The sequence below is a fragment of the Phocoena phocoena genome, chromosome 14, assembly GCF_963924675.1.
Source record: "Phocoena phocoena chromosome 14, mPhoPho1.1, whole genome shotgun sequence".
Classification (NCBI taxonomy): domain Eukaryota; kingdom Metazoa; phylum Chordata; class Mammalia; order Artiodactyla; family Phocoenidae; genus Phocoena; species Phocoena phocoena.
The window spans coordinates 67,796,710-67,823,063 of record NC_089232.1 but is presented as its reverse complement, the minus strand read 5'-3'; the positions used below and the strand labels follow the sequence as shown (position 1 = coordinate 67,823,063).

The 26,354-nt window shown below is 49.9% G+C and overlaps 1 protein-coding gene across 1 annotated transcript in view; it reads left to right on the top strand.

The window, feature by feature from the left end:
- The window catches only part of PLB1 (phospholipase B1), a 123,974-nt gene that overhangs the window by 26,159 nt on the left and 71,461 nt on the right, over positions 1-26,354 (top strand). The window contains exons 3-15 of the mRNA XM_065890838.1: positions 1,234-1,274; positions 1,857-1,900; positions 3,665-3,755; positions 4,092-4,143; positions 5,621-5,707; positions 12,558-12,620; positions 13,408-13,487; positions 14,549-14,624; positions 15,558-15,662; positions 16,731-16,787; positions 21,388-21,459; positions 22,321-22,395; positions 24,441-24,504. Of these exons, the coding sequence (XP_065746910.1) occupies positions 1,234-1,274; positions 1,857-1,900; positions 3,665-3,755; positions 4,092-4,143; positions 5,621-5,707; positions 12,558-12,620; positions 13,408-13,487; positions 14,549-14,624; positions 15,558-15,662; positions 16,731-16,787; positions 21,388-21,459; positions 22,321-22,395; positions 24,441-24,504 (907 nt within the window). The remainder of the gene's footprint in view (positions 1-1,233; positions 1,275-1,856; positions 1,901-3,664; positions 3,756-4,091; positions 4,144-5,620; positions 5,708-12,557; positions 12,621-13,407; positions 13,488-14,548; positions 14,625-15,557; positions 15,663-16,730; positions 16,788-21,387; positions 21,460-22,320; positions 22,396-24,440; positions 24,505-26,354) is intronic.

The window sequence follows — 26,354 nt, the reverse complement described above, 5'->3', positions numbered from 1 at the left end:
TGTGGGGAGAAAATGGCGGCAGCGGGCAAAATGGTGGCATGGGAGTTTGAGGGGTTTGTCCCAGCCTTCCCTCTGTGACCTCCCCCTGAGCTCTCCCCCACTCTCTCCACCTTGTTCCTCCTGTTCTCTCCTTTCCTTCCCCTCACCACCCCCATCCAGCTTTCCTGAGGGAAACCTCTGCTGTCAATCAGCTCCCGTTCGGTTGGGCACAGGCTATCCCCCTTGCCTCGGCCCTGGAGGCTAGCCTCCCTCAGGACTTCTCCTGTCTGGCATCCTTACACTCCCTGACTTGCATCTGTGTGTGATTTTCTGTTTAATGTGTTACCTTTCCCTGGAAATTTTCCTTTCGAGCTCCCTCTTATTGAGAAGTAGAGAGGACTCCATCCCAGTTAGAGGAAGGTCAGGGTCAGCCTGCCCTCCCAAGATGGCCCCAGAAGTGTGGCCCAGTTCTACAGACTGAATGGCTGTCGTTGGAGCTGGGTTGTTAAGGACAGGCAGGTCCTTTGAAGGGAAGCAACAGCAGGCTGGGTGTAGGTAGTGCGGGTACAGCATCACCTGTCAGCACCACAGACACTGTCTTCTAGGAGTTCTGAGAGAGAAAATTGGTGTCAGAACCTGTGAAAATAATACTACTGACAACCGCTAATATGTCCTGGGCACTTTCTGTGTACTGGGCACAATTCCAAGCAATTCCAAGCATCCCTACGTACTGGGCACATCCCAAGCATCAAAAATTAGTATCGAGCAAGTATATATTGGGTACTTACGATGTGTCAGGCACTGTTCTAGGTCCAAGGAATATAATCAAGGACAAAACAGACACAAATTCCTGCCCTCGTGGTGCTTACATTCTAGGCAAGGGAGACAAACAATACACAAATACATTTTAGATTATGGAAGATCACAATGAAACAATCTATTTTGTTTCTATGTGGGATGTTAATATTCTACAGTGATGCATTTAAGTCTAGGCTCTCTCACCCAGTTTTCTATTCTGAAGAAGATGTTTATACCTTTTATTGCTCTGAGTTTGAACCAACAAGCTTTGGAGAAAACCTAACCTTCTTTCTTCCCTCCCTGAAAAACGAACATGGGTGGGTTTGGCCTTTTTCTGGATCCACGGGTTCCCTTTTGTTGGTGGGGGGCGGGTGTCTGGCAGGCAGCTGGGGTCTCCCCAGGACAGGATCTGCAGCCATCCCTGGCTGGGCTGCTCACACCTTGCATCTTTTCCAGCCTCCAGACTCAGGGACGGATGACCTGGAGAAGCAAGAATGGTAATTGTCCTGGAACCACAGAGCAACAGAGTTGAGAGGAGCCTCAGAGCTGATCCGCTCTCATCTCCCTGCTTCACTGGCAGGGAAACCCGAGGGCCAGGGAGGAGACACCTGCTCCAGGCTCACTTAGGATCAGGCGGCAGAGTGGGGACCAGAATGCAGCCTCCTGCCTCTGTGGCCAACACTCCCCGTGCCCGGGAATCCCCCGAATAAGGGGAATAAGGGAGGAATAGTGGGAAAGGCCGAATGTGGGATTCTTGCTTCCTTCCTCCAGTCTCCTTGCTCTGCCCTGGAGGAAGCTAGCAGGGTTGGACCAGGGTCAGGCTCGTTCAACACGGGGTCTGCATCCTCTTCCAACTTTGGACCAGACTAACGGGGGCGGGGAGGAGGGTCCAGACCTGCTCACCCCCTTTTGGTGACTCCATTGCCATCTGAGGTGTGTCTCTGTCTCCAGGAAGGATAAACCAGAACCTGAGCAATGCTAAGCCGACGCTTGTTATGAAAGAGACCACAGCAGTTGGGGGCAAGGGTTGGCAGACGACAAATTCAGTCTGAGGCTTCCATGCTTGCTTCTACTTGCAGGACTGAAAGCGAGGGACCACAGGCGTGCATGGGAGTGGTGACCGGTGAGTTCTGGGTTTTCGTGGCCAGAATCCAGATTGTCCCTGTCCCTCCCGACACAGCAGCATTTCGGTTAGTAAAGAGGATGTACCCTACTGGCCACCTCAGGACAGGGCCTGAGGAAAGGGGGAGGCATTCTGAGAGGACAGATAGGGAGCCAGGGTATGAAAAGACACATTCCCTGAAAGGAGGGCATGAGAAACGTATCTGAGAGTCCCTGAGCAAAGAGACTCCGGGAGACATTGGGTTAAGCTTCGGAGACATGGGAAAGGGGTCAGGGGGTGGCTGGACCAGAGTCCTGAGGCTGCTTCTCCCCCGGGACCCCAGGGCTGGACTTACAGCACTTCATTTGGGAACCTGTCCACCATTCACTGCCTCCACCTCCTATCCCCCCATCACACCAAGGAGAAGACCCATCTCTGATTTTCAGTTTATTTCATTTTGTAGCAATTCCCTTACTTACAAAATAAATACCTCAGTTGGATTCAGGAAAATGAAATGAGAAGAATGAAAACCAACCGTAATCTTGCTATCTAGACATAATCATTGTTAACATTTTGACCTTTTTATATATGAACGTGCCTAGGAATATGCTATCTCTAACCTGGTTTTTTTCACTTAGTATCAGAGGTCCCTTGCAAGTAGATTAAGTCATCCTGGAACCCCTGAGTCCCTTAACGTCGGCTGAATTAGCCTGGTGGATAGAGTCACCTATGCTTGGTGCTCACAAGTCGAGAGCAGGGACACTGCTTTTCACTCCATAATTAGAGTGAGGAGACTCGGGCAACAATGCAGACGCTCTGCTGAGCTGACACCTAGCAGAGCGTGAGGACCAGTGAGGTAGCTGGTATCCTGTCAGTTCAGCCAGTGAATTTCACCAAGGGCCTGGAATTACGAGGCTCCCTGCAAGGCTTGGGATAAATAAGGGACTCGTCCTGCCTTCAGCCCTCGCCATCCAGCAGGAGAGGCTGAGGCCTGGTATGCAGCCCTCCAGGATCTGATTGACAGGTGAGAGGGTACTGATGGCCCAGGTGGTGGGAGGGTCCCCATCTGCTGCCTGCACAGTGTCAGCTCCCTTCAAAGGCGGCCCCTCTAAAGCCGCCTCCTGGATTCCCGTCCCACAAAGCCCCAGGCACTCGCGGACGGGGGCAAAAAGCAAGGGGGACTGGGGCGGGGCAGTGCAACCTCCCTGCCGTGACACTCTCCCCACTCTGCCCTCTCTTCTCTGGGGAGCAAGACGCAGCCTAGCTGCTCCTGACAGCACTATTTTTAGCGGTCCTGTGGCTGTCAGCTCTGGGACGAGTTTTCTGCGTGTTCCCCGGAGATCTCCCGCCCTGCTGTCGCTCTCAGGAGGAGGGAGGATGGCAGGAAGGCAGCCTGCCCGGGTCCCTGTCCCAGCACACTTTCCCGAACGAGTCAGTAGCACAGGACAGTGAAGAGCTTTGGTATCCGAGCGCTCGGGCTCGGATCCCAGCCGCCTCAGGCAGCCCCGAGACCTCGGGGAGCTAGCTTGGCTTCCCGCAGCTTCAGGATTCCTTCACACACACCTAAGTGCTTAGCGCTTGGCCTGGCCTAGCACCTGACCAATGCTCTTTTTTTCCAGCTCCCTTTACTTCTAGGGCCCTGCTACGAGGTTGACCTCACAGCCCAAGGCAGGCCATGCTTCGGAACAGGGGCAATGACCCTGGTACCTCACCCCAAAGGGGGTCAGTCTTTACAGGTGACCCCTGCATGCCGAGACCACGGCCTCAAACCAGCTCTCTCTTTAGTCCTTTCAGATGTCATCAGACACTTCAATCCATCTGTCCTGAGGCCCATCTGCAGCCCTGGGAAGGGAGTGGTACCCCATAATGCTGCTGAGTAAGCTCTTTTTCTGACACTTTGCAGGGTTGTGCACTCCTGTCAGTCCTGGGTTTCTAGATGGGAGGATTTGGGGTGGCGGGCTGGAAGAGTCAGAGGCTTAAAACTAGAGATCTGTGTTAAAGCCAAAGCTTATCTCTTGCACTGATTTGAGTCTGTTTGGTGGGCCTAACTTAAAAAAATCAGGTCAATGTCTGCCCTCCAGAGCCCAGGAGTGATGTAGTGTAGCCTCCAACTCAGAGACTGGCATGTGGGCTGAGGCAAGGGGCAAGCTTCCGGCCCTCAACAAAGTGGTATTTAACTGATTTTTCTCTCTGCTTCCCTCCCTCTGCGCAGAGACTTGTGGATTCAGGCAAAAGAGCTGGTGAGGAGCATGAAAGAGAACCAGGTAAGAATCCATCCGGCTCTGTTGGGGGCCATCTGTGTTTGCTGAGAGGCAATCAGGCAGCTGACGCCCTGGGGCCATCCTGCCCTGAACTAGGCAACCAGTGTGGCCTGGGCCCTCGGAGACTGCCTTTCCCCTGGTGATTCTCTGGGGGCCAGTAAAATCCTGGGCCACTTCTCATGTTCCCAATGTGGTCCTGCCGAAAGTCAGCAGGTGGGCTAAATAACTTCCTGCTCAGCAAGATGGTTGACAGCTTGGGTTCCAGAGGGAGACCAGTTTGAGTGGGAATCCTGAATTTCCACCTATTAGCTGTGTGACGTTGGGTAAGGCGCTTAACCTCTCTTAGCCTCAGTTTTCCCACTTAAGAAATGCGAGTAATAAAATGACCTGCAGCACAGGGCTTAGGGTGGATTCAATGAGGTGTTGGATGTGCCTGGCACACAGAGGCAGTGCTCAGTGCAAGCCTGCAGCTGTCATGGTCCCTGAAGTGGCCACTGCTGTCGTTATTAATTACGATACCCATTTTAGTTCTTGGGTGGAGGCTTCTGTAACATACATGCTGGGGCCCTGGTCTCCACTCTTCTAGCAGTTCAGACACTCTTTACTCAGAAACTCCCATATGGACTTGTAATTAGCCACCTCTAATCTTTTGTGCTCTCCTTATGAACAAGTATCAAATCAAGGCAAGCCTTGCTACCAAGCTGGCTCTAACCAGGGTCTCAGCCTGGATCCCTGGAACCAAGGGAAACCACTTTTAAGGCCAGTCACGCATTCATTAAAGAGTTCAGGCGTTCAAGCCAGGTCATTCCAGGTTATACAAGGACGGGGGCAATTACAGGAGTGATGCCAGAAGTTTATTTTTTGTTCCACATAACCCATGTTCATTAGAGAAAGATCAGAAAACACCAACAGAAGAATATTAAAATCATCCTTAAGCATGATGCCCAGAGAGAATTACTGTTCCCAACTTGGTGTACACTCCCTTCCACATTTTTTCCAAGCACGTTTATCTGTCTCTACTTTATAAAACAGGGACGTTACTAGATGTAGAGACTTCTTATAATCCGCTTTTCTCGGTATCCTATTTCCCATGACAATAATTACGTTTCCCAGCATCGTTTTAACGATGTTTACATGGTGTTTTGTCTTATGAGCATTCCACAACTCACACAGCAGTCCTCTGTTTTAGACATTTATATTGTTTCCAGTTTTGGACTCTTATGAACAAGGCTTGGATCGAATGGTAAGCCCTTTAAAAAAGAAAAAACAGTTTTGATAAGTTTTGCCAAACTGCCTCATAGAGCAGTTTATACCACTTTAAATTCCCACCATATACACCTCCTTTTGGGGAAAAAAAAAATCCATACATATGGTTTTATGGGGGTGGGTGTATGAAATGGAAAGACATGCAAAGAAAGCAGTTCTGTTGGCTTCAGGTTTCACCACAGTCTCTTTTCGATGCTATTGTCCTTTCTTCCAGCAACTTGACTTTCAGAATGACTGGAAGCTCATCACCGTGTTCTTCAGTAACACTAGCCAGTGTCACCTGTGTCCCTCCGCCCAACAGGTAAACCGCAGGCTGGAAGGCAGAGGGATTGCAGATGCTGGGGTGGGTGCAGAAGGAACTAAACCTGCCTGATCTACATCTGGCAGGCTGGGCCTGATAGCACCTGTTTCAGAGTTAGGACAGGCAGGCAGGTAGAGAGACAGACAGATGTCTAAGGGCTCAAGGAAACATTGGGGGAGAGGTATTTTTAACTTACCATCCTTACCATTCAGGAAAAGGAAACCATGGTATAGATAAGCTGAGTCAATGGTCATTCTGCACCTGAGGAAAATCCGCTTCCTAGTTCAAAAATCATTTTGCCTCTTTTAACTCTGATTTCGTTTGAATGCTGAACTTAGGAAATAAAGCAGTACTTTTGATAACACCTCTTGAACTCTAGCTCACCGTGAACCCTAGTTTTAGTGGGAAGTTGTCTAGTTTTTTATTAGGTAGACTACATCTTCCAGGCTCTTTGGCGTTGCCAGGAATGAGATATGAAAGGTGTGACTTTAAAATATTTAGGTGGGTGACTGACTGTGACTTAAGTCTTTATTGACAAGTGTCCAGGTTAGGATCAACTGAAAGTGAGAGGGTGGCTTAGAGGCCTAGGCTATGGTGACGTAAATGGCACACAGACGACCCTTCTGGAGCCTGAAGCCTAATTGCCACCAAGCTGGCCCTGCCAACTTACAGCAGTTCAAAAACCTGCCCACTGTCCTTTCAGCAGCCTTCCAGGGCCTCCACCAGGCCATGGCACAGGCAAGGGTGAAGTTTCTTGAGATGCTGTCCTCTTCTTTTCTGTGCCCCTCTCCCAAATACGTACTCTTGCCTTCCTCCAAATGCCCCATGACCCCTACTCCACCACCAAAATACCCTCCCTTTAGTGATGTTAGGCCCTGGGAGAATGCTGACAGAAGCCCACCTTCCCTAATCAGCTCTTTTTTTTCCTTTATAGTTGATATAGATTTGATTAAATTTTAGTAGTAATTCTTACAGCTCTGATAACTCTAACCAGGAAGATTTGGTTCTTCCAGAAATATTATTTCTTTTGATATTTTATTAAGCTCATATATCACTGAAGCACCCTGTTCTTAGCAAAGTATGAAGAGGTGGGATTGGGTACATTTTGTACTGTATCCTTAGTGATCTGTAATTACATCTTTATTGGAGTATAATTGCTTTACAATGGTGTGTTAGTTTCTGCTTCACAACAAAATGAATCAGTTATACATATACATATGTCCCCATATCTCTTCCCGCTTGCGTCTCCCTCCCTCCCACCCTCCCCATCGCACTCCTCCAGGCGGTCACAAAGCACCGAGCTGCCTAATGAGCTCTTGTTAAACAATATTCCTGCAGGTCTCCTGGGTTTGTGGCATATAGATCTTGAAGCTTATTCTACTTCACCTCTGTTTTCTCCCATACCAAGTGAAATTTCCACGCCCTGTTTAGTCTCTGCACCACCCCCTGCTCTTTGGCCATTAGCCACACCAACATTTACTCATGAATTTACACATTCATGCATTGAAATGCTCGAACAAGCATTTAGGCGTTGCTGCATTCCTCTATATATCCACGCATCCATCCATCCACGCATCCACGCATCCATCCCTAAGTTATCTATTTATGCATCAATTCATTCTCTCTTCTTACACGCAGGCACACATTATTATATTTATGATGAGTTTGTTCATGCTAGCATTTGTTTGATTTTTTAATATTTGAATGTATTCATTGATACTTACTCATTCGTGATTTCTTCCATATATTTTATCTTGTGTTCGAGCATTCCTATGTGAATTCTTGCATTCTTTCGTGTATTTATTCCTTCAATACATTACATGCATTCTTGAATACATACATGATGTATTCCTGTGTGCATTTATGCATTATTTATTTTTATTAAATTTTAGTTACACAAGCAGTGCACAGACGCTTTCTTCTTTTAAAAAAGGAAACATTATAGTTAAAGCTAAAATACCCTTTAGCCACCACCTCCAATCCTCTCTCTCTTTTTATTTCCAAACCTTTTGCCTATTTGTAAATCCTAGTATTCCTTTATGTGTGTGTATATAAGAGAGAGATTTAACATAAATAGTATTATATCATATGTACCACTGAACAATTATTTTTCACTAATCAAGTGTTTTTGAGATCGTCATGTTGATACATATGGATTGAGTTTATTCCTGTTACTTGCTAAATAGTATCCCACTGTGTACATTTACTACATTTTATTTCACTATTTCTGTATTGATGGCCATGGAGGTGTTTCTAGTTTTCCACTAATAGAAACAATCTTGTTCATTTACTTGAACATGGTGGTTTTCTAAATAGTGATTATATTTCATTGTATTCAATTACAGTGTAATTTATTATATTTCAGATTATAGATTGAAGTATATTAGTGGGTCAAAAATCAGTTTAAAAGATTACAACCAAAAATTATAAAAAAAGAAATAGACTAGGCTCAACTATAAAATATTAGAGTTCATTGCATGTAGTAAGGTAAGTGTTGGTTCGTGATTATTTTTGCTTCATTTATATATAGATATGTGTGTACCGGGTTGTGATGTGAAACATATCTCACACTGTGGGTCATGATCAAAGCAGTTTGAAGAAAGTGCCTTGAGTAGATTCGTAAACATAGAATTGCTGGTCATCAGATACGTACACTTTAAGTCTTAAAGGGCTGCCTAATTGCCCTCCAAAGGAGCTAAACACCTTTATATTCTAATATCCTGGGACCAATCCCCACATATAAGGGGCTTTTCCACGCCACCAAGCAATTCTCAGACACCGGCTGGGTGTCCTACAATTCAGCTCAATTCTGACACGATCTACCTGGAGACAGCGTCAGATCCCACAGGTTAGGAGCTCGGTCCTGCAAGACTGTCCCCACCCCCATTTCAGATGCCAGTCCCAAGTCCAGGTTGTCACCTGCGCTTCTGCCCAACTGGCTATAGATTGGAGGTTCCAACAAGCCCCTCGTTGAGTTCAGTTAATTTTCTAGAGTGGCTCACAGAACCCAGGGAGACATTTTACTTACTAGGTTCTTGGTTTATTATAAAAGGATATAATTCAGGAACAGCCAGATGGAAGAAATGCATAGTGCAAGGTATGGGGAAAGAGCGAGAAGCTTCCATGCTCTCTCCAGGTGGGCTACTCTCCCAGCACCTGCAGGTGGTCACCAACGGGGAAGCTCTCTGAACCCATCCTTTTGCGGTTTTATGGAGCTTCGTTACATAGTCAGGATCGACTAAATCATTGGCCAACGACAGTTGATTCAACTTCCAGCCCCAGGTTGAGTGGCGGTCGTGGGCAGGGGGACTGAAAATTCCAACTCTCTGATCCCAGGGTTGGTTCTCCTGGCAACCAGCCCCCATCCTTAGGTGTAGTCCCAAAGTCACCTCATTAACACAGCAAAATACACTTCTATGCTCTCATCACTTAGGAAATTCCAATGGTTTATGAGCTCTGTGCCGCAAAAGGGGACAAAAACCAAATATATACCTCGTATTACAAATGACAATATCACATATTCTCACCAGTGTCTGAGTGCACCCATTCCCTACAACCTTTCCAACACTTGTTGTTATCAAAGCCAATGACTTTTTGTCAGTATGTGAAATCCCCTCAGGATCTAGTCATGTTGATACATGTGGATTAGGTTTATTCACACTTAGAACCTCACACTTTTCATTGGTTGTAAACATGACAAAAGTAGCCATGCTCCACTCCTGATTTCTAAATGGCTACATACCAGTGACTTAATCTCTGTAAATTGAACTCACTGAAGCGATGTTTACTATCATCCACTCATATTCCCACTGTATTGCATTTTTCCTTCCATCTTGATTTTCCTTTTGCCCAAAGACCACCGAGGCTTTGGAGCCTAGAATAAATCCCACCTGCACTTCCATTTCCCCCAAAGGACATTGTGGCTCATGGTTCTGGCTCTCGACCTCCTTGGCCTGGGCTGGCTGGTTCCTCCCTTCACTTTTGCACTCTTGCTTCTGCAGCCCAGACCCAGCCCTCACCTCCTAGTCTCCCTGGTGGCGCTTCTGGCCACAGCTAACCAGGATCCCCCATCTGAGAAGCTCTTACACAGCACTTCTGCATCCCCAAAGCACATCCCAGGCATGGCCTCTCCCTCAGGGGTTGCTCTGCAGAGTCCCAGGGGCTGCAGGAGGTGCTCTGAGACTGTGGGTTCCAGGCTTCCACCTGACCTCACAGAGCAGCTCTGCCTTTAACTGTGGCATACATATAGCAGGTTTCCTGAAATAGTTCATGTGAGAAAAAGGTATTTTATTGTTAAGAAGAAATGTTAAACTCCGGTCCTGCCCTACTTAGGACCTGGAATTTTCCTCCCCTAAGAGACCTTTGGGCTCCTTTCATGGGGAATAGACAAGGGCTTGTGTCCACATGTGTTCTTTAGGGATTTCTTAAGACCAAAGCCGTAAGAGAGTAAGACCAGGAACCATTCATTAGGCAGTGATGGTGCTTCCTCAGGGCTGCTATGGTGGATGCAGCAATTCAAAGGCAGGTGCTTCAGAACTAACTAGTAACCTAGCTCATGGCAGTGACACAGGGATGCTTTTAGGGTCTGGACTCTTGCTTACTGCTCTCCAGTTAAAGTCTAGTTTTATGGAGTAAGAACAAAATTGCGAGAAGAGAAAAAATAAAGGAAAAGAAAAACAAAAACAAAGCCTAACACTGCAAAAACCTGTTACTGAATCAAGTTTCTTTGCCCCATGCATGACAGGCCAAATGCTGGGACACCGAGGTTTGCAGAAAGAAAGGATTTACTCACCAGGCAGCCAAGTGAGGAGATGCGAGAACAAATCTCAAATCCACCTCGGGATATTTATGGAATAAAGAAGCAGGGCAGTCCGAGGCATGGGGAATGTGGGGGATAGGTGATTGGAGAGAAGAAAAAGGTGAGGTAATTGTTCTGAGCAGGTGCAACTAAGCTACAGGCTTCTTCAAGGGGACACATGCTTCTTCATGGGACGCATGTTCAGAAAATGGTAGTGTTAGCATGTTCTGAAGGTGGAGTTCTGGGCCCTCTGATGTCAGAAGGTCACTGATGGGACACTCAACACACGCCCAGTTGGAGGCCTCAACCAGTCTTGTCCAGTTGGAGCTTGAGCCAGTGAACAGCTGACTCCAAGTTCCTGAAACACAACTAGGACAAACATCTTATTATTTAGGCCATGGAACGCTTGGAGAACATGCAAGTTTTTATTAAAACAAAGGGAGCTTGATCAGTGAAGGCAGGTTACAGTTCATTATTTATTAAGCGAGTTGTAGTTTAAGGTATCTAATGGATGACAACACTTGGTTTCAAAAATATACCCATTTATTCGTTGCAAATGCCTTTAGAAACAGGTGTCAACATTTTGGAGGACACGCTGGCAGTATGGCTCAAGAAACCTAAAAGTGTTTGTGTCTTTTGACTGAATAATCTTACTTCTTGGAATAAATCCCGGATAAATAACTTGGTAGAAAAAGTTAAGTCTGGTTGTAGGCACATGTTTGGTAACAGAGCATTCTTCTGATTCTGGGGGCAAGATATGGAAATGTGTAAGTTCTTTTGAAGAAATGAGCTTTTTCCTGACTTCGAGTTATGGAGGAGTTTATCACGTGTGACCTTCTAGGCAGGGGACATTCTATAGGAGCATTATGTCTTCCACTAAGGAACAGGGACAGTTGGTGCCCCAAGGACAACCATTCAATACCTGGAAAGCCTAGGTGGGCCCCGATTCACTCTGTAGCAGTGAATCAGCACCTTGACTAAGAGGTTTCTAAATCAGGGTTTGCAGTCTGAGGAGACCCATACAGGGATTCCCCGAGGAAAGAGGGATGCCCTGCGTATGATACAGGCAGTGAGGACATTTCTAGACCGAAGTTCCTATGACTCCTAAGAAGGGAAAGTGTGATGCTTAATGTCATGCTCAGGGAGAGAAAAAATGAGACGAGAGGCCTTGTTGCTGGCTATGGCAGCAGACTGGGCTGGACTGGCTTCCAGAGGACAGCCTCGCGCCAAAGTGGGGACGCAGGAGCGGGAGGCCGCCCTCCACGCGGTCCCAGCCCGACTGATGGGCAGCTGTCTCCAGAGTCACCACCTCTGTCCCCCCCAGGAAACAGAACGGCTGCTAGGCCTGCTTTGTCTTCCTGTCTGAGCCAAGTCGCCTCAGGGGACAGCAGGTTTGCAAGCAGCTTAGGAATCTGTCTTGTTGCAAAGTTTATTTTTGTTTTGTTTTGTCTTTACGCTGGAAAGGTAAACCCGGATCGTTTTTTGAAGTGCTCTCATTTGTTTATTTTCATTACCTGCAAGGAATTGGGTGGGAAGAAGGTGTCTTTAAATACCCAGTGACAGGAGCCCTTTTCTTAGGGTAGATGTGGCAGGGAAAGGTCTGATAAGAGTGCCGTGTGGAAGTTCTGAGGTTCATCTGGGTCCTTAAATCTAAGCGTTCCCCCTTTGGACCTGATTTTCTTCAGGTCAAAGTGATTCCATCAGTCTTTGGGAATAAATCTGGTCTCATGTCCCTCATGTGAGCTTTAGAATTGCCTTGGCCTTGGGTTCGCCCTTCCCTGACACGGAACTTCTCATCTGGGAGAGTTTACTTTTTTCCTGGTGGGTGATGTGTTGGGGAAGTCAGAGAATGGACAAAAATCCCAGGAAGCTCTGGGAACTCTACACTTGTGTGTGGGAAACTGGGGTCTAGATGGGGCTTTTGTTACTATCATCTCTGTCGAGGGGGGATGGGGGGTTGGGGAGGGGAAGGGACAGTCCAGTGTGAGCCTGGGCCTCTCTGCCCCGTGTCCCCCGTCCCCACCCACACTCAGAACATTTCTCCTTCCACAGCAAAGACACGTGACGAGCAGCATGGACCAGCTGACGAGAATGCTGGACTGCCTGCATCAGGAGGTGAGGTTGGCAGCTCCCTCAGCTTGGTGGGACCACGCGCCCGGAGCTCCCTCATGGGCACCTGCAGCAGCCGGGAGAAGTTGCCCTTCCGTGGGGTGGGGGGACAGGTTCTGGTTTCTTTCAAATGGCCTCCACCAGGATGGGAAAATGGACTCCCAGGAGGAAGACCAAGACCCCAGGGAAAGGGAAAGCTCTGGAGTGCTTTTGATGAAAACACGGGTCACAGATAGACCTCTTCACTCTTGCAAAGGATATTACTAAGAGCGCCCCCTGGGGAGGAGGGAGGATACAGCCCTGTTCCTCCCTGGGGTCTCTGTGACCCGCTCCTTCCTGAGGCCCGGCTCTGACTGTGTCTGGGGCAGTGATGGCCTGGAGCCTGCGGGGACCTTGAGAACTCTCAGGGCTTCCCTAAGTGATTAGTGTGAGCACTGCAGGTCCTGGAAATCCCAGGGGAGCTCTGGGTTCTCACCTTCCCCGCCTTTCCCTAGGGAGGAAGAGGGTCCACAGTCCCATTACCACTGAGTCTTGCTGCCCTGTGTTGGGGAGGTGCCCTGCCCACCATGAGGGGCGGTGAATGACACATTTCTGGATGGCGCAGCCGACAGAGCTGACAGCTTTGAACTGACCCCAACCAACCACGTCCCAAAAGGCCTGCCTGTTTAACCAAGGAGAGTCCCGTCGTGCTCAGCCAGACCCCAAACTAGGCTCAAACCAGGGGTTCCAGAGAGGCCGCAGGGCAGCGACAGCGACTTTGCAAATGCTCATCTTGCCCCTCGTATCCCCCTAGGTCCCCAAAGCATTTGTGAACCTGGTGGATCTCTCCGGGGTTCTGAGGGGCTCGCACTGGCATCAGGGGACTCCGCTCAGGTAAAAAGGGAAGTGAAAAGGGACCAGCATTTGTCGACTGGCGCCACGCGCCAGGCACCGCGTGGGGCACTTCACGTGCATCAACTGATCCAAGGCGTGGAGTGGGAGAGAGACAAAGCGACGTGTGTGAGATTACACAGCCAGCGGGGGCAGAGCCAGGCTGCGGAAGGGGCCCTCTGCCGTATTGTTATGGGGACTGAGTTAAAGGATGAAATATGCAGCCTGGTTGGGTGCCCCAGCCCCACCAGAGTGACTTGAGAGTTTAAAAACCAGCTTGGGCAAAACAGCTATTAGCCAAGAAGTATTATTTCCAGAAACTGGAAAGACAATTTAGTCTAATTGTATTTTATTTTCACACAACTTGATTCCCATGTATTTCTGAGATTTTTCAGAGAATTTAAACTTTCTGAACCCAGATCCTGAGATTTCTGACTTGGCACGTGGAAAAGGAGTTCACGTGGATAAAGTCGGGGCAGGGGCATTGTAGGTGGTGGCAACAGAAAGGAGAGGACAGTGCAGAGAGGATAGGGGGGTTTGAAGAGGAAGAAAGGTGAAGGAATGGCTCAGGGTAGGGGAGGGGAGAACAGGAGGTGGGTTTCTGGGGGAGGAGCAGTGAGGGAAGCGGTGCATCAGGAGATGAAGTGAGAGGCAGCGTCTCCATAACGTACCCTTTTTTTTTTTTTTTTTTTTGGTGGTACGCGGGTCTCTCACTGTTGCGGAGCACAGGCTCCAGACGCGCAGGCTCAGTGGCCATGGCTCACGGGCCCAGCTGCTCCGGGGCATGTGGGATCTTCCCGGACCGGGGCACGAACCCGTGTCCCCTGCATCGACAGGCGGACTCTCAATCACTGCGCCACCAGGGAAGCGCCATAACGTACCCTTTTTTCTCCCCAATGTGTGCTTCCTTCGTTCCTTCTCCTGGGCCGTCTAAGACTTCCAGCTTCCCCTTCCCCGGCTCCCAAAGCAACTCCCAGTGCCCCCAGCCCCACCTTCCTCCAAGAGGGAGTCTAAACGGCCCCACGCGGCATCCATGCTCACTTCCCGCTTGTTTTAACCTGCAGTCCCACGGCCGAGCCCTGCAGGTGCTCAGGGGAGACCTCACGGCTGTCCAGGGTTGTGACCCAGTGGGCCTATCAGGTGAGCACACTCTGGGACACTGCATGTTGGCTCACAGGGGCAGGTGGTCATGAGAACAGGGATGGTGGGAACAATTAGGGCGCACGTTTGCTGATGTAGGACCCCACCAGCTGAAGTCAGAACTGAGTCAGGAGCGAACGACGGCAGCTACTCTTGCGTCGCTTCCAGGTGCTGACTTGATCTTCCAGCACGTAAAGTGGGAACTGCCATACTGGTTGCGGGGAGAGTGGATGGAAGTGGAGGGTGGTAGTGGTACCTACGGTAAAAGATGCTGAAGAATTTTGCAGCTCGTTCTGAGATGCTTTTGGTCATCAACACCCCTTCTGCCACTGCATCTGTGGCTGGTGGACTGGTTTGCCTGGACTAGGCTTATGCCCAGACTGCAGCCCGGACTATGGTCTGGCTCCTGAAGATGTGCATCTAGTTTACAGGAGAGACCCCAAGACAGTGTGCGTGGCTCAGCGGAAGCCTCCATCCCCACCAGCAAACAGTGCAAAGCACGGTTCCCACCGACATGTGTTGACATGATGATTTTTATTTAAGAGGCAGTTTTGTATAAGAAGTTTTCTATATGAAGCTGTATGTCATTTCTCTTGCTTTGGAAATGACATTTTTTGAGTGGTTAATAGCACATCCCTGTACAGAACTCAGCCCTTGAAGAGAAAGTGGGGACCCTAGCTACATACTGGGCTGGCGTATACTTCTTGAGCTCCCAGAGAACAGTTCTCAGGTCTTACCTGCTGCTGGACGTCAGAGGAAAATGAAAACCTGATTTAGTTAATCAAAGGGCCCTGAAGTGTGAGATGAGAGGGAGCTTCCCAATAGCATGTGATTCAGAATAGCATGGGTGGGTGATTATGACCGGGGGGCTGCTGGGAACTCCCTGGTGTGAGGATGGGGCAGGCTGAGCCTCGCTGATGCTCCTTTCTTCAGGAAACCTGGGAACAGCTCCTGGCCTCCAGCAAGTACAACGAGCAGGAGTCCTTCGCAGTGGTTTTCCAGCCTTTCTTCTACGAGGGAGCCCTGCCGCCACCCTCGGTGAGTGGGGGCATGGCCCACACCCTCTCCCTCCCCCTTCCCTGCCCTCTCCTCCGCAGATGCCCCAACCCAGTTGAGCTCCACCGAGCCCAGGATGTGTAGTCTCAGGGGGAAATGCTGCAGTGTTCTCTTATACTTTTTAGACAACTTCCCCGTGGGGTTGGATAGCCCCGTGAGGAAGGTTCCAAGAGGCAGAGCCGCCCAGAGGTAAAGAGCCATGGGCTCCAGCCAGACGGCTTCTGGCTTTGGAATGGGCCGGCTGTGTGACCTTGGGCAAGTTGCTTGAGCTCTCTGTGCCTTGGTTCCTCATCTGTGAAATCAGGGCCGTTATTAACATTCCGCCTGCTAGAGTGGTTGTCAGGGTGATTAAATACATGTGAGGAACTTAGAGCAGCGCCTGGTTCTTGGAAGCCCGCAGTGTCTCTCAGCTATGGTGACTATTCAGGATGGAATTTCCAGGCACCACACTGCACTCCTCCCCCTGCAGGCTCCTCCACATCTATCCCTGCAAGGGAGGGTACTTCGAGTTGTTTCCTCACCCAGGTCACTGGGCAAACGCCCCTTACCCTGGGGGGCCCTGCAGACCACAAGCGCTGTGGTGGGTGCACACGAGCTCAGCTCAGCAAGGTCTCTGTGCCTCTGGGGCTTCAGCACTGTACATGTGGGACAGCCCCTCCCTCCAGGCTCCTGGCTCCTGCCATTGGAGTCATTGTGTCCCTCCAGGACTTCAGTGATGTTTAAATAGTGGTTTAGTAGGAGGAGGAATATTAGTTCCCGTCCCCCCCTCCTACTCAGACCATACCTGAATCACTTCCCTGTCACCTCCTTCTGCTGTTGAGGACAGTATGTACAACCCCACAATGCGGAGGAGCGGCCAGATGTGTGACGCGCCCCTACAGGCCCTCACCTCCGAGCCTATAAGTCCCCGCCATTATTGATGGGGAGGGACTGAGAGATGGAATCTGGGTGCATCAGGACCCCCATCTCTGCCGGGAGAGCTTCAGAGTGCACGGCAGGGCTGTCCCATCCCCGGGGGCACACGGGACTTCTCATCTGGTTCTCTTCCAGGGGGAGCGACCACTTCAGGATCCCACCGTCCTCGCCTTGACTCTCTGGAACAGCATGGTGAGTGCTGGGGGTCCCGGGGCACTGCCCTGCCAGCCTGGGGTTTAGTCTATGGAAGGAGAAGCAGGGCCTCTGCCGTCGTGCCCCGTCTGCTCACCGCTCTGATGGAGGGGTTGAGGGACACAAGCAGGACCCCAAGATGACGATTCTGGGCCATCAGGGGTCCCTCCCACATCCAGTGACAGCCCATCTGGCACCACCTGGGAGTTTCACCTCCTCTTCCTGGAAGCTGGGCTGCAGCCCTGACAGTGAGCACGGCTCCCTGGGCAGCCTCAGTCCTGCTCTTTCCGGATGCAGGAACGTTTCCTTGGCATCTGTCTGGGAGACCTCACTTGGAGTGGGGCACTAGGGAGAAGGCTCGCGTAGCAACCTGGTCCAGCTCTCCCTCATTTTACACTTAAGTTTCCAGTGCCCAGGGTGGTGCCTGGGGTGAGTGTGGAGTGATGAAGACCTGGGTTCAAAGCTCTCACAAGCTGTGTGAACTTAGGGTCTCAGCTCCCTTTCTGCAAAACCCCTGAGCCAGCACGTGGAGAGTGTATAGCTCCCTCCCGGCCCACAGCGAGTATTCACCCTGGGTGGCCCTTCTTACTCTGACTGTGACGGGCTTCCCCCAGACTCTGAAGGTCCCCCGGGGCTGTCTGGGATTAGTCAGTGGATGGAATGTTCCATCAAAACTTTGAACCTCTCCAGAGCACCAGACAGAGACCTGATTTTGCCATTTATTTTTTTCCCATTCAAACTGTCCTAGAATTCCAGTGACGGCAACTTGGTTTTCTTCTTCCTTGCATTAGAAAAATTTCCCTCCATCTCCTCAGACTGAGGTGCTGTGCTGAGTCCTGTGAGCAGCTGTAGTTGGGTGTGCAGTGGCCAGTAAGACAGCAGGGAGGGCAGGGGCCAGCCCAGGCAGCCCGGATTGATGGAGTCACACTAGCCTTCGGAGAAGCCATTTGATTTCTTTGAACGAGGACCCTTGTTGGTGGGCCTGACCCCTGAGCGGTCAGGCCCCAGAAAACCACTTTGCTGTTCATCTCCTTCTACCCTCTCTCTGGGGGAGGAGGGCTGATTCTTCCAGCTCAGCCAAACCTCTCTTCTCCTCTGTTACCTTTCTCCCAAGCAACAAAAGAAAGCCTAGAGGGTGCCTACCCTATGCTGGGTCCAAGGAAGATACAGGAGACACACCAAATGGCCTAGCGAATAGCTGGAAGGGCACAGCAGGAACAAGGTCATGCCCTGGACAGAGCACCCAAAAGGGATATGGGCAAGAGGCCAGGACAGCCCCACGAGGGTGGGACTGGAATTGGCTTTGCCGGCATGGGTTGGGGGAAAATATGTCAGAGGAGGTGAGGCTGGCATTCCCAGGCAAGAGGAGCTGTGTGAACAGAATAAAATGCACTAGCAAGGGGTGGTGGGAGAGGAACGGGATAAGGAGGCCCCACGAATGAATGAAGTGCCCTGTGCAATCAGACAGGCGCACGGCACGCACAGCGCCCTGAAACCCGCTCGAGGGTGAGGATGGGCAGGTACTCGGAGGGGGACAGAAGGTCTCACACTCAAGGCCAAAGATCTGGGACCCAGTAGATGTCCCAGGGGCTTTGGGGAGGAGGCAGCTTTCCTAGGTGGGCAGTTACCTGCCCAACGAACCAGCAGTCGTTTCCCAGGGAGAGGCCTCGAGGTCCCTGTAGCCGAGCCAACAAGGAGGGAAGCGTGTCCCCTGGCTTCCTCTCGGGCAAAATGCCAGACCATCCCACGGCTCCCGAACGCATGGACAGCTCCTGCAGGTTAATTTATGAGAAATTATGAAGGTAACAGTTTAGGGGAAAGAGCACTGGGTAACGAGCCAGAAAACCTGGGCTCTGAGTCCAGCTGTGCATTTGGTTGTTTCTTGAGGTGAGTCACGTGGTCTTTCTGGGCCCCATTTTCTCTATTTGCCAGCCTCAGAGGACCTTGGGAAATATAGGAGCAGTTCACCCTTGGGTTCCCTCCTGCGTCCTCCCAGGGACGTGGGGAGTCCAGGAGCCTCCCTGCCTCCACCTCTGTGTGCCTCTGTGGTGTTGGGCTTAACTGCGACTACGGAGGTAAAAGACAGCTATGTCCGTCATGCCCACATTTTCAGACACACAAGAGCCCCGAGTGAGGGCCACCCTCTTACGTGGGGAGCAGAGAGGGACCAGCAGAATCGCTGTGACCAGAGGGGCCCAGCTTCTACCGCTTCTCTGCTTGGCCTCGACCTAGGACACAGCAATGGCGGCGACTGTGCAGGGCCACACAGTGTCTGCTCCCCGGGCCAAGTCCCGAGGTGCGCGTAAGCTCTGAGGGCCAGTGAAGGAAAACCCCCCACACACGCATGCAGTCATCGTGAGCGGCCCTGCTTCGGAAACACACCTGGCTGCAGGAGCCACCCAGACGGAAAGCGGAGCTCCTGGCACGGAGCAGAGGAGGGTTTTGTGTTTGGGATGTAATTCATTCCCTGGGCCCTTCCTGCCTCCTCAATAACTTCTGATGATTCTTATGTAACAGTAGTGTTGATGAGACCCACCTGTGGGGACTCAATTGCCAGGTCCCACAGTCACGGCCCCCCACCTTATTCCCAGCCCTGCGCTAGCGCCAGAGGCGCAGGGCGAGGTGAGAAGGGCTCACAGTCAAGCGGGACTCTTGAGAGCACGTCTAAGGTCATCCCGCCACCCCTGCCACGCTCCAGTTCATCTCGGGGGCAGGGAAGCTGTGCAGAAGAGATGCGAGCAATTAAAGGGCTGAAGGGTGGAGTAAGAGAACAGGACCAGCGTCCCCAGGGTGCGTGTGGGCATGTGCAGTGCAGGGCGGTGGATGGAGGGACACGCAAAGGGTCATTTGATATAGCCGAGTCATTTTCCATCCTGAGGATGGAGGGTCAGAGCGTGTGTAAAGGGGATTAATGGCAGCAGGAAGGACGTAGGTGACTGATAAAGAGACGTTTAGGACAAGGTTCTTAGTGCAAATGGATTTATTGGGAAAACCTATGAATTTTCCTTTGGAGTCCTTAAAAAATTAGGTTCTGTTATATCCATTCGACTAAAATTATCACAACGTGGCTTTCTCCACATTTCTTTCCAGATTCTATTATTGATTAAATTCTTGAAAGATTGGAGAAGAGAAGTCAGGCCACTTCGACATTGGGCCACCGACTCAGGCCCACTGAACACTCCCTTTCAGGGCGGCCCTGAAAGTTCTGGGTTGGAATCTCATACTTAGGAGTGTCCACCATCAGAATAAAACTGAAAGGAGATGGGGAGTGCAGTTCCTCCTCCAGCCCCTGAGCAAAAGGTTGCCACTCATTTTCCAGAAGGTTAATTACACCCTCTTATCTGACCCTGTCCGTTTGGGTGAAGGAAGGTTACCTGAGAAGGTAAAGTTCTTCCCCTGCTTCTTGTTTGCTGGGCACAGATGCCGGGGCAAGATATTGCTGAGGAATCTAAAGGGCTCGTGGAAGATGGCAGAGCCCGTGACTGAGCCAGATACGGGGGCTCCATCCTGTAGCCTCCTGCACTTTTGTCCCCCGTCAAGGTCTGTGGGAGGGGAGCGGAGTGGGGAGGAGGGACCGGGTGACCTAGGAGCCCAGCTCCTCTAGGCAGCAGGGCTGACAGCAAACGCGAGGTCCCCAAACAGTAGAAGGCGGTGCGTGCAAGAGAAAATCTGTGATCTCTCAAAGCCACTGTATTTTTCTGTTAAGTGTTTACAGATGTATAATGAACATTTAAAAATAACAGAAGGAACTTAAAATCCTTGCTCCGTTGAATTCTCCAACTGCCTTCGTTTCTCTGTCTCCCCTCCGATGTTCTTACCTGAGCCCATCCTCTGCTGCTTTCTCTGGCGGGTACACCGTACACTTTTCATCTATGTTGTTAGATAGGCTTCAGTTACCATTCAAGTAGCTGCCTCTGTCAGCCACTGGTCCCACGCTCACTGTCCTGAATGGCTAGACACTCTAGTTGTTAGCGTGGCGCTGTGCTATGTCCCATGTCACTGTACCTCTGTGTCCCAGGTAAAGACATGGGGCTTGCCAGGTGACAGAGGGTTTCATTCATTCCCTGCTGGTTTACACGAGAGCCATTTATTTGCCCTTCCTTCCCATTCCTACTCTCCTCTCTGAGGGAAATTTAATCAGGGAGCCGGCCAGCAGCAGGGCAGGAAGGAGGGGGATGTGACATCAAGCTGAATAAGCGGCTCCTGGGTGATCAGGTAGCCGGTGACCCTATGAGAGCGATTTGGTAGAATCTGGACATCCATGTCCTAGTGTCAGCTCAACCTCCCTGGTGTTCACTTTCCCCTGTAGCAGGAGGGGTGGGCTGGGAATCAGTGGCTCCTCTCCCGCAGTGGGCCCTCGACTTGAGCGTGCATCCGAATCCCTGGAGGGCTTGATAAAGCACAGGGAGCTGGACCCCACCCCAGAGTTGCGGGCTGGGAATTTGCCATTTCTAACGTGTTCCCAGGTGACGCTGATGCTGCCCACCCAGGGTCACACTCTGAGAAACACTGAGCTAATGAGCCTTTCTCAGTGGTAGTACCCTAGGATGCTGCCGCCCGTGTAAGACTTTTCTGTTCTAAACATCACCTTCTTTTCTAGATGGAGCCAGCAGGACAGAAAGATGAGCCATTCAGTGCAAAAGAGAGAAGGCCAGTGAAATGTCCCTCTCAGGTAGGCAAGGACTGGAGGGGGCGGGGGGCCGGGGGGCGGCACCTCCTGCTGAGTTGGGGAGAAAGGTGGGGTCACAAAGCAGGGGGCTTTGCTGCGAAGTGGGTCTTACCTGGTTGAGACATTAGCCCGTTAGAGTCTCGGGTCTGTTCTATCTGGGCCTGGGCACACCTAAGGTTTATACCTGTGGGCCAGGAGAGCTGTTTTAACAGAACTGAGGCCCCTTCCGTGCTTGTAGAGGTCATAGGAACAAAGCCACAGCTCACATGGCCCCAAATGCTAAGATGGGTCTTAAATATGTGCCTAATAAATAGTAGGTATAGAATTAATGTTGCTGAATAAATTAATGAAAAAATCGCTGAATGTAAATGAACAGAATTCTTTTTTATCACTTAATGCTAGTCAAATTTTTGGCTTTATTGATGAATTGGTAAATTTTTTTACCAGGCTGTAAGAACTGTATAATTCACCCTCTTTTCCTCTTTGCCTTGGCTCTCAGGAAACTTAAGATTAGGTTCTCTTTTCATGGAAATATACCTACTTTGCCTGTTGGCATGGACCTCGGGTAGAGAGCAAAAGATGCTGACTGCTGCAAATGGGAAATTTCAAAATGTTAATGAACCCCTTCAGGAAACTAATGAGCAGTACAGAGAAGAAAAGCCAGAGAATGTTTCTCTCATCCTTTAAAGGATGGTATGAATGTTTCTCTCATCCTTTAAAGGATGGTATGAATGTTTCTCTCATCCTTTAAAGGATGGTATGAATGTTTCAGATTGGCCAAAGGCACTGCTGGGTGATAAAGGTTGATGATTATAGGATACGGATTTCTGGATCGTGGTTACAACGCATTGCCTTTCTCTGCAGGAGAATCCCTATCTGTTCACCTACAGGAACAGCAACTATCGGCCCAGGTTGCTGGAATCCCATGCGGAGTTTGAGGTATGGAGAGGTTCTTCTGTGATTGACAAACATGCAAATGAACCAGGGGCCGTACCTTGCTGAGTCTTTTGAAGCTTCCAGGGCAGTTCTTTGTGTCCTGGACCCTGGGTAGGTTGGAGGAGAGTGAAGGAGCACATATGTGGTTGTCCCCTCGGTGCTTGAAGCAGGGCTGCCCTCCAGTTCCGTCTTTAAAACAGCCTCAGCAACCAGCATCCCATGGTTTCAAGGGGTGTGTTGGGGGGCACAGCACTACCTGTTCCCCGTCTATTTTGATGCGAGACAAGAATTTCAGGCCCTCCCCAAATCTCTGACAAGTCCTTTAAAACTCATCTGAGCCCTTAATCTGAAGAGAAAGTCCAGAAAAAGCAGGGAAATGGGGTGAAGTCTGAAAGCTGTCAGCATGGAGACCGGAAGGCCTCAGCTGTCGGCCACACCTTAGGGGCCGCCTCACACATGTCTTGCTTATGACTTATCTCATGAGTCTCTTTCTGATACTTCTTGTCAAGATTAGATAGGGCACTCCGCACTCCTCTGAGGTTGTGAGAAACACTTGAAGGTTGTCTCCTCAGAGGACTGGGGACCAATATGGGTTGAGACGAATTTGGTGGTGGTCCCAGCACCACCCCTGCCTCCCTATGGGATAAAAGAGAGTGCGATTTACTCCCAGGGGTGTAGGCAAAGCTGATGGCCTGGGCCTGCACCACAAAGCCCAAGAGATGCGGCGTAAAAGACTTGATTTATCAGCTTGTCCCATGCTTTCTAACTGATAACACAGCAGTAAGGATACATCTGAGAGGCACCATGGTGCCGTGATTTGAGAGAGCTGGTTCAGGGTTCAAATCCAGACTCTTGCACTTACTGGCTGTGTGTCAGGGGGACTTAACCTCTCTGTGCCTTAGTTTTTCAAATCTGGGAAATGGTGATAGGTCATAGTGCTACCTAACAGAGCTATTAAATTGTAATAAGTTATTAAGTATAAGGCACATATAACAGTATCTGGCATGCCATGAGTTTTATAGTAGAGGGAGCAATGCATATCTTCAGGATACGTTTACTGAATACCAGCTGTGTACCATTAGGATGCAAGCTCCATGGGGGCAGCGACTCAGAGCAGGTACCTAGTCACTATTAGCCAAAAAACTAAATGGGTGGGTGGGTGGGTGGACGGGGACCAGGCATAGGAGATAAAAACACAAATACGTTGCTTGTCCCAAGGAACTCAGTCTAGTGGAGTCAACCAGCAGTGACAGCACAATGTAAAAAGTGCCGTAAGGTTTCCACGGGGTATTCTGGGAACACAGCGGAAGAACAAATGACAGGCAGGAGAGAGTTGAGAAGGCTTCCCCAGAAGTACCCATGACCTCAGCCTGAGGATGACAAAAGTCAAGCCAGGTGTGTGGGAGTGAGGGAAACAGAGGGAGGGAAAGGGAAAGGGAAAGAAAGAGCAGACGTAGGTGTTCGGACGAAGATGTGGAGGGACAGAGAGTCAGGTGGATGGTCTGGAATGTCGGGGGCTTCCTACCCCATGCTGAGGAGGGTGGACTTTATGCTGATGTTAGTACAGAGTAGAAATATGCTTATTCAACCAACAAGTATTTATTGAGCATCTACTGTGCAGCCTTCTAGGCTCTGGACATACAAGAAGCAAAATGGATGAAAATTCCTGCTTTCACTGAGAATTTGGGCAAGGGAGTGATTTTTATATTGAGAGAGAAAGAGTCCCCTGAATGGATTCAGAAGGCTGGGGAGGAAGCCCACAGGCCGGCAGCAGTGATGATGGTGAACAGGGCCATGTTCCAGGAAGAAGGGACAAGGCCTGGACTTAGCCTGAGGCTGAGGGACTAGGGAAGGGGGGCCGGCTTGGGAACATCTGGAAAGGGTGTTGTGGACGCTCAGATGTGAGTGTTGAAGGAGAGGGAGAAATCCTACGTGACGCTTAGGTTTCAGTACTAAGTGATATCTTCCAAAATAGAGGCCCACTTCTCACCTGGTTTCTTAGGTTGCAAGATCCATTTCTTCTTATTTCTCCGTGTGTCTCATTTTAGGTGAGAGATGGAATGGAAATCAGGTGTCCTGACAAGGATCCCTCTGACACGATTCCCACATCAGGTACACGGCTTGAGTCAAGTGATTTTTAAAGTCATTTGAGGTCTAAAACCATCAATGTAAGAGCAGCCTTAAGATGACAGGCTTTCTACACAATCTGAGATACACCTGAGAAGTTTTCAAGGCCATACAGCTCTGTATGTATGCTTGTAAGTTCATGCCTGTGTTTGATTATTCTCTAACTAAGACATGATAACATTATCAGAAAGCATTTATTGAGTATTAACTGTGTGCCAGGCCATGCTCTGCAAAGGGCCCGGTGTCAGGTGAGTGAGCTGATGTCATTGTCCCCGCTGGGAAGCCTCGATGAGGTGAACTTATTCTCTGAAAAATAAAACTACCTTTAAGCAGGAAGCAAAAATAACCAGTCCAAGCTCCCGGTCAGAGCCATATGCAGAGTGCACTCAAACACTGGAAAGCCATCTTACAAACATGCCATTTTCACTGCCTCTCTGTGTTTCCAAGATGACTGGTGCTGGGCCATGAAAATGAGGCTCATGGAACATTCTAGGCAGAGACCTTCCCAAAGAGGGGCTGCCTAAGGGCTGAAACTTTTCCTCCAGGTGAGCCAACCTCTGAGTGATGGCTCTGTGCACATGATCATGGGAGGTCATGGGAGGTCACGGGAGAGCCGTGTGGCGGCCCACGTGACTCACAACCTCAGCCCAGGAGCGTTTCTGCAACAGCGCGATAGGTTCTCATGCTTGGTCCTGGACGGTGACTCATTTGTTCATTGATTCGTTCACTTGTTCACTGATCTATTAGACGATTGTTGAATGCCTCTTATGTGCCTGCCAGGATGGAAAGCGAAGTTTGAAGATGTCGCAGTGCGCAAATCTTTGTAGTCACATTGTCTCCTTTTGCTGAGTATCAGTAGAACAAGTTTAACTGTCAGCCCGCCCTTCATGCCTGTCTTAGCTCTACACGCTCAAATCTAGCCAAATGACGGGCAAGTAAGTTAAAAATCTTCTCACCAAAACTTCGGTGTGTAACTGGTTCTTGACTAAGTTGCAGAATAATGGAATAGGTGATAAAAGTCTTACAGGTCTTCCCTGGTGGCGCAGTGGTTGAGAGTCTGCCTGCCGATGCAGGGGACATGGGTTCGTGCCCCGGTCCGGGAAGATCCCACATGCCGCGGAGCGGCTGGGCCCGTGAGCCATGGCCGCTGATCCTGCGTGTCTGGAGCCTGTGCTCCGCAACAGGAGAAGCCACAACAATGAGAGGCCCGCGTATCGCAAAAAAAAAAAAAAAGAAAACAAAAAGAGTCCCCCTGCCAATGCAGGGGACACAGGTTCGAGTCCTGGTCCAGGAAGATCCCACATGCCACAGACCAACTAAACCCGTGTGCCACAACTACTGAGCCTGCGCTCTAGAGCCCGTGAGCCACAGCTACTGAGCCTGTGTGCCACAGCTACTGAAGCCCGCGTGCCTAGAGCCTGTGCTTCAAAACAAGAGAAGCCACCGCAATGAGAAGCCCACACACCTCAACTAGAGAAGGCCCGCACGTAGCAACAAAGACCCAATGCAGCCAAAAAATAAATAAATAAGGTAAAAGTCTTTTAAAAAAAAGTCTTACACACACACACTTAGTCTTTAGACTTTTCCCCCTGTACTTAGTGACAGCCCCTTCGTATTGGTTAGTTTACTAGCAGAACTTCAGTAGCAGAAACAAATCGTTAGCTTCATATGTAGGCCCTCCAACAGCAAAACCTCAAAGATGTATGTATGTATAGAGAGAGGAAGGGGGGAATTTGAATGTTTTAATAGCTACACTCTTTACAGTGAAATGATATCCATCCTCTTTTAATCTTATCCTTCTGAAAGGATGATGTGTAAAGATTTTGCAATCTGTC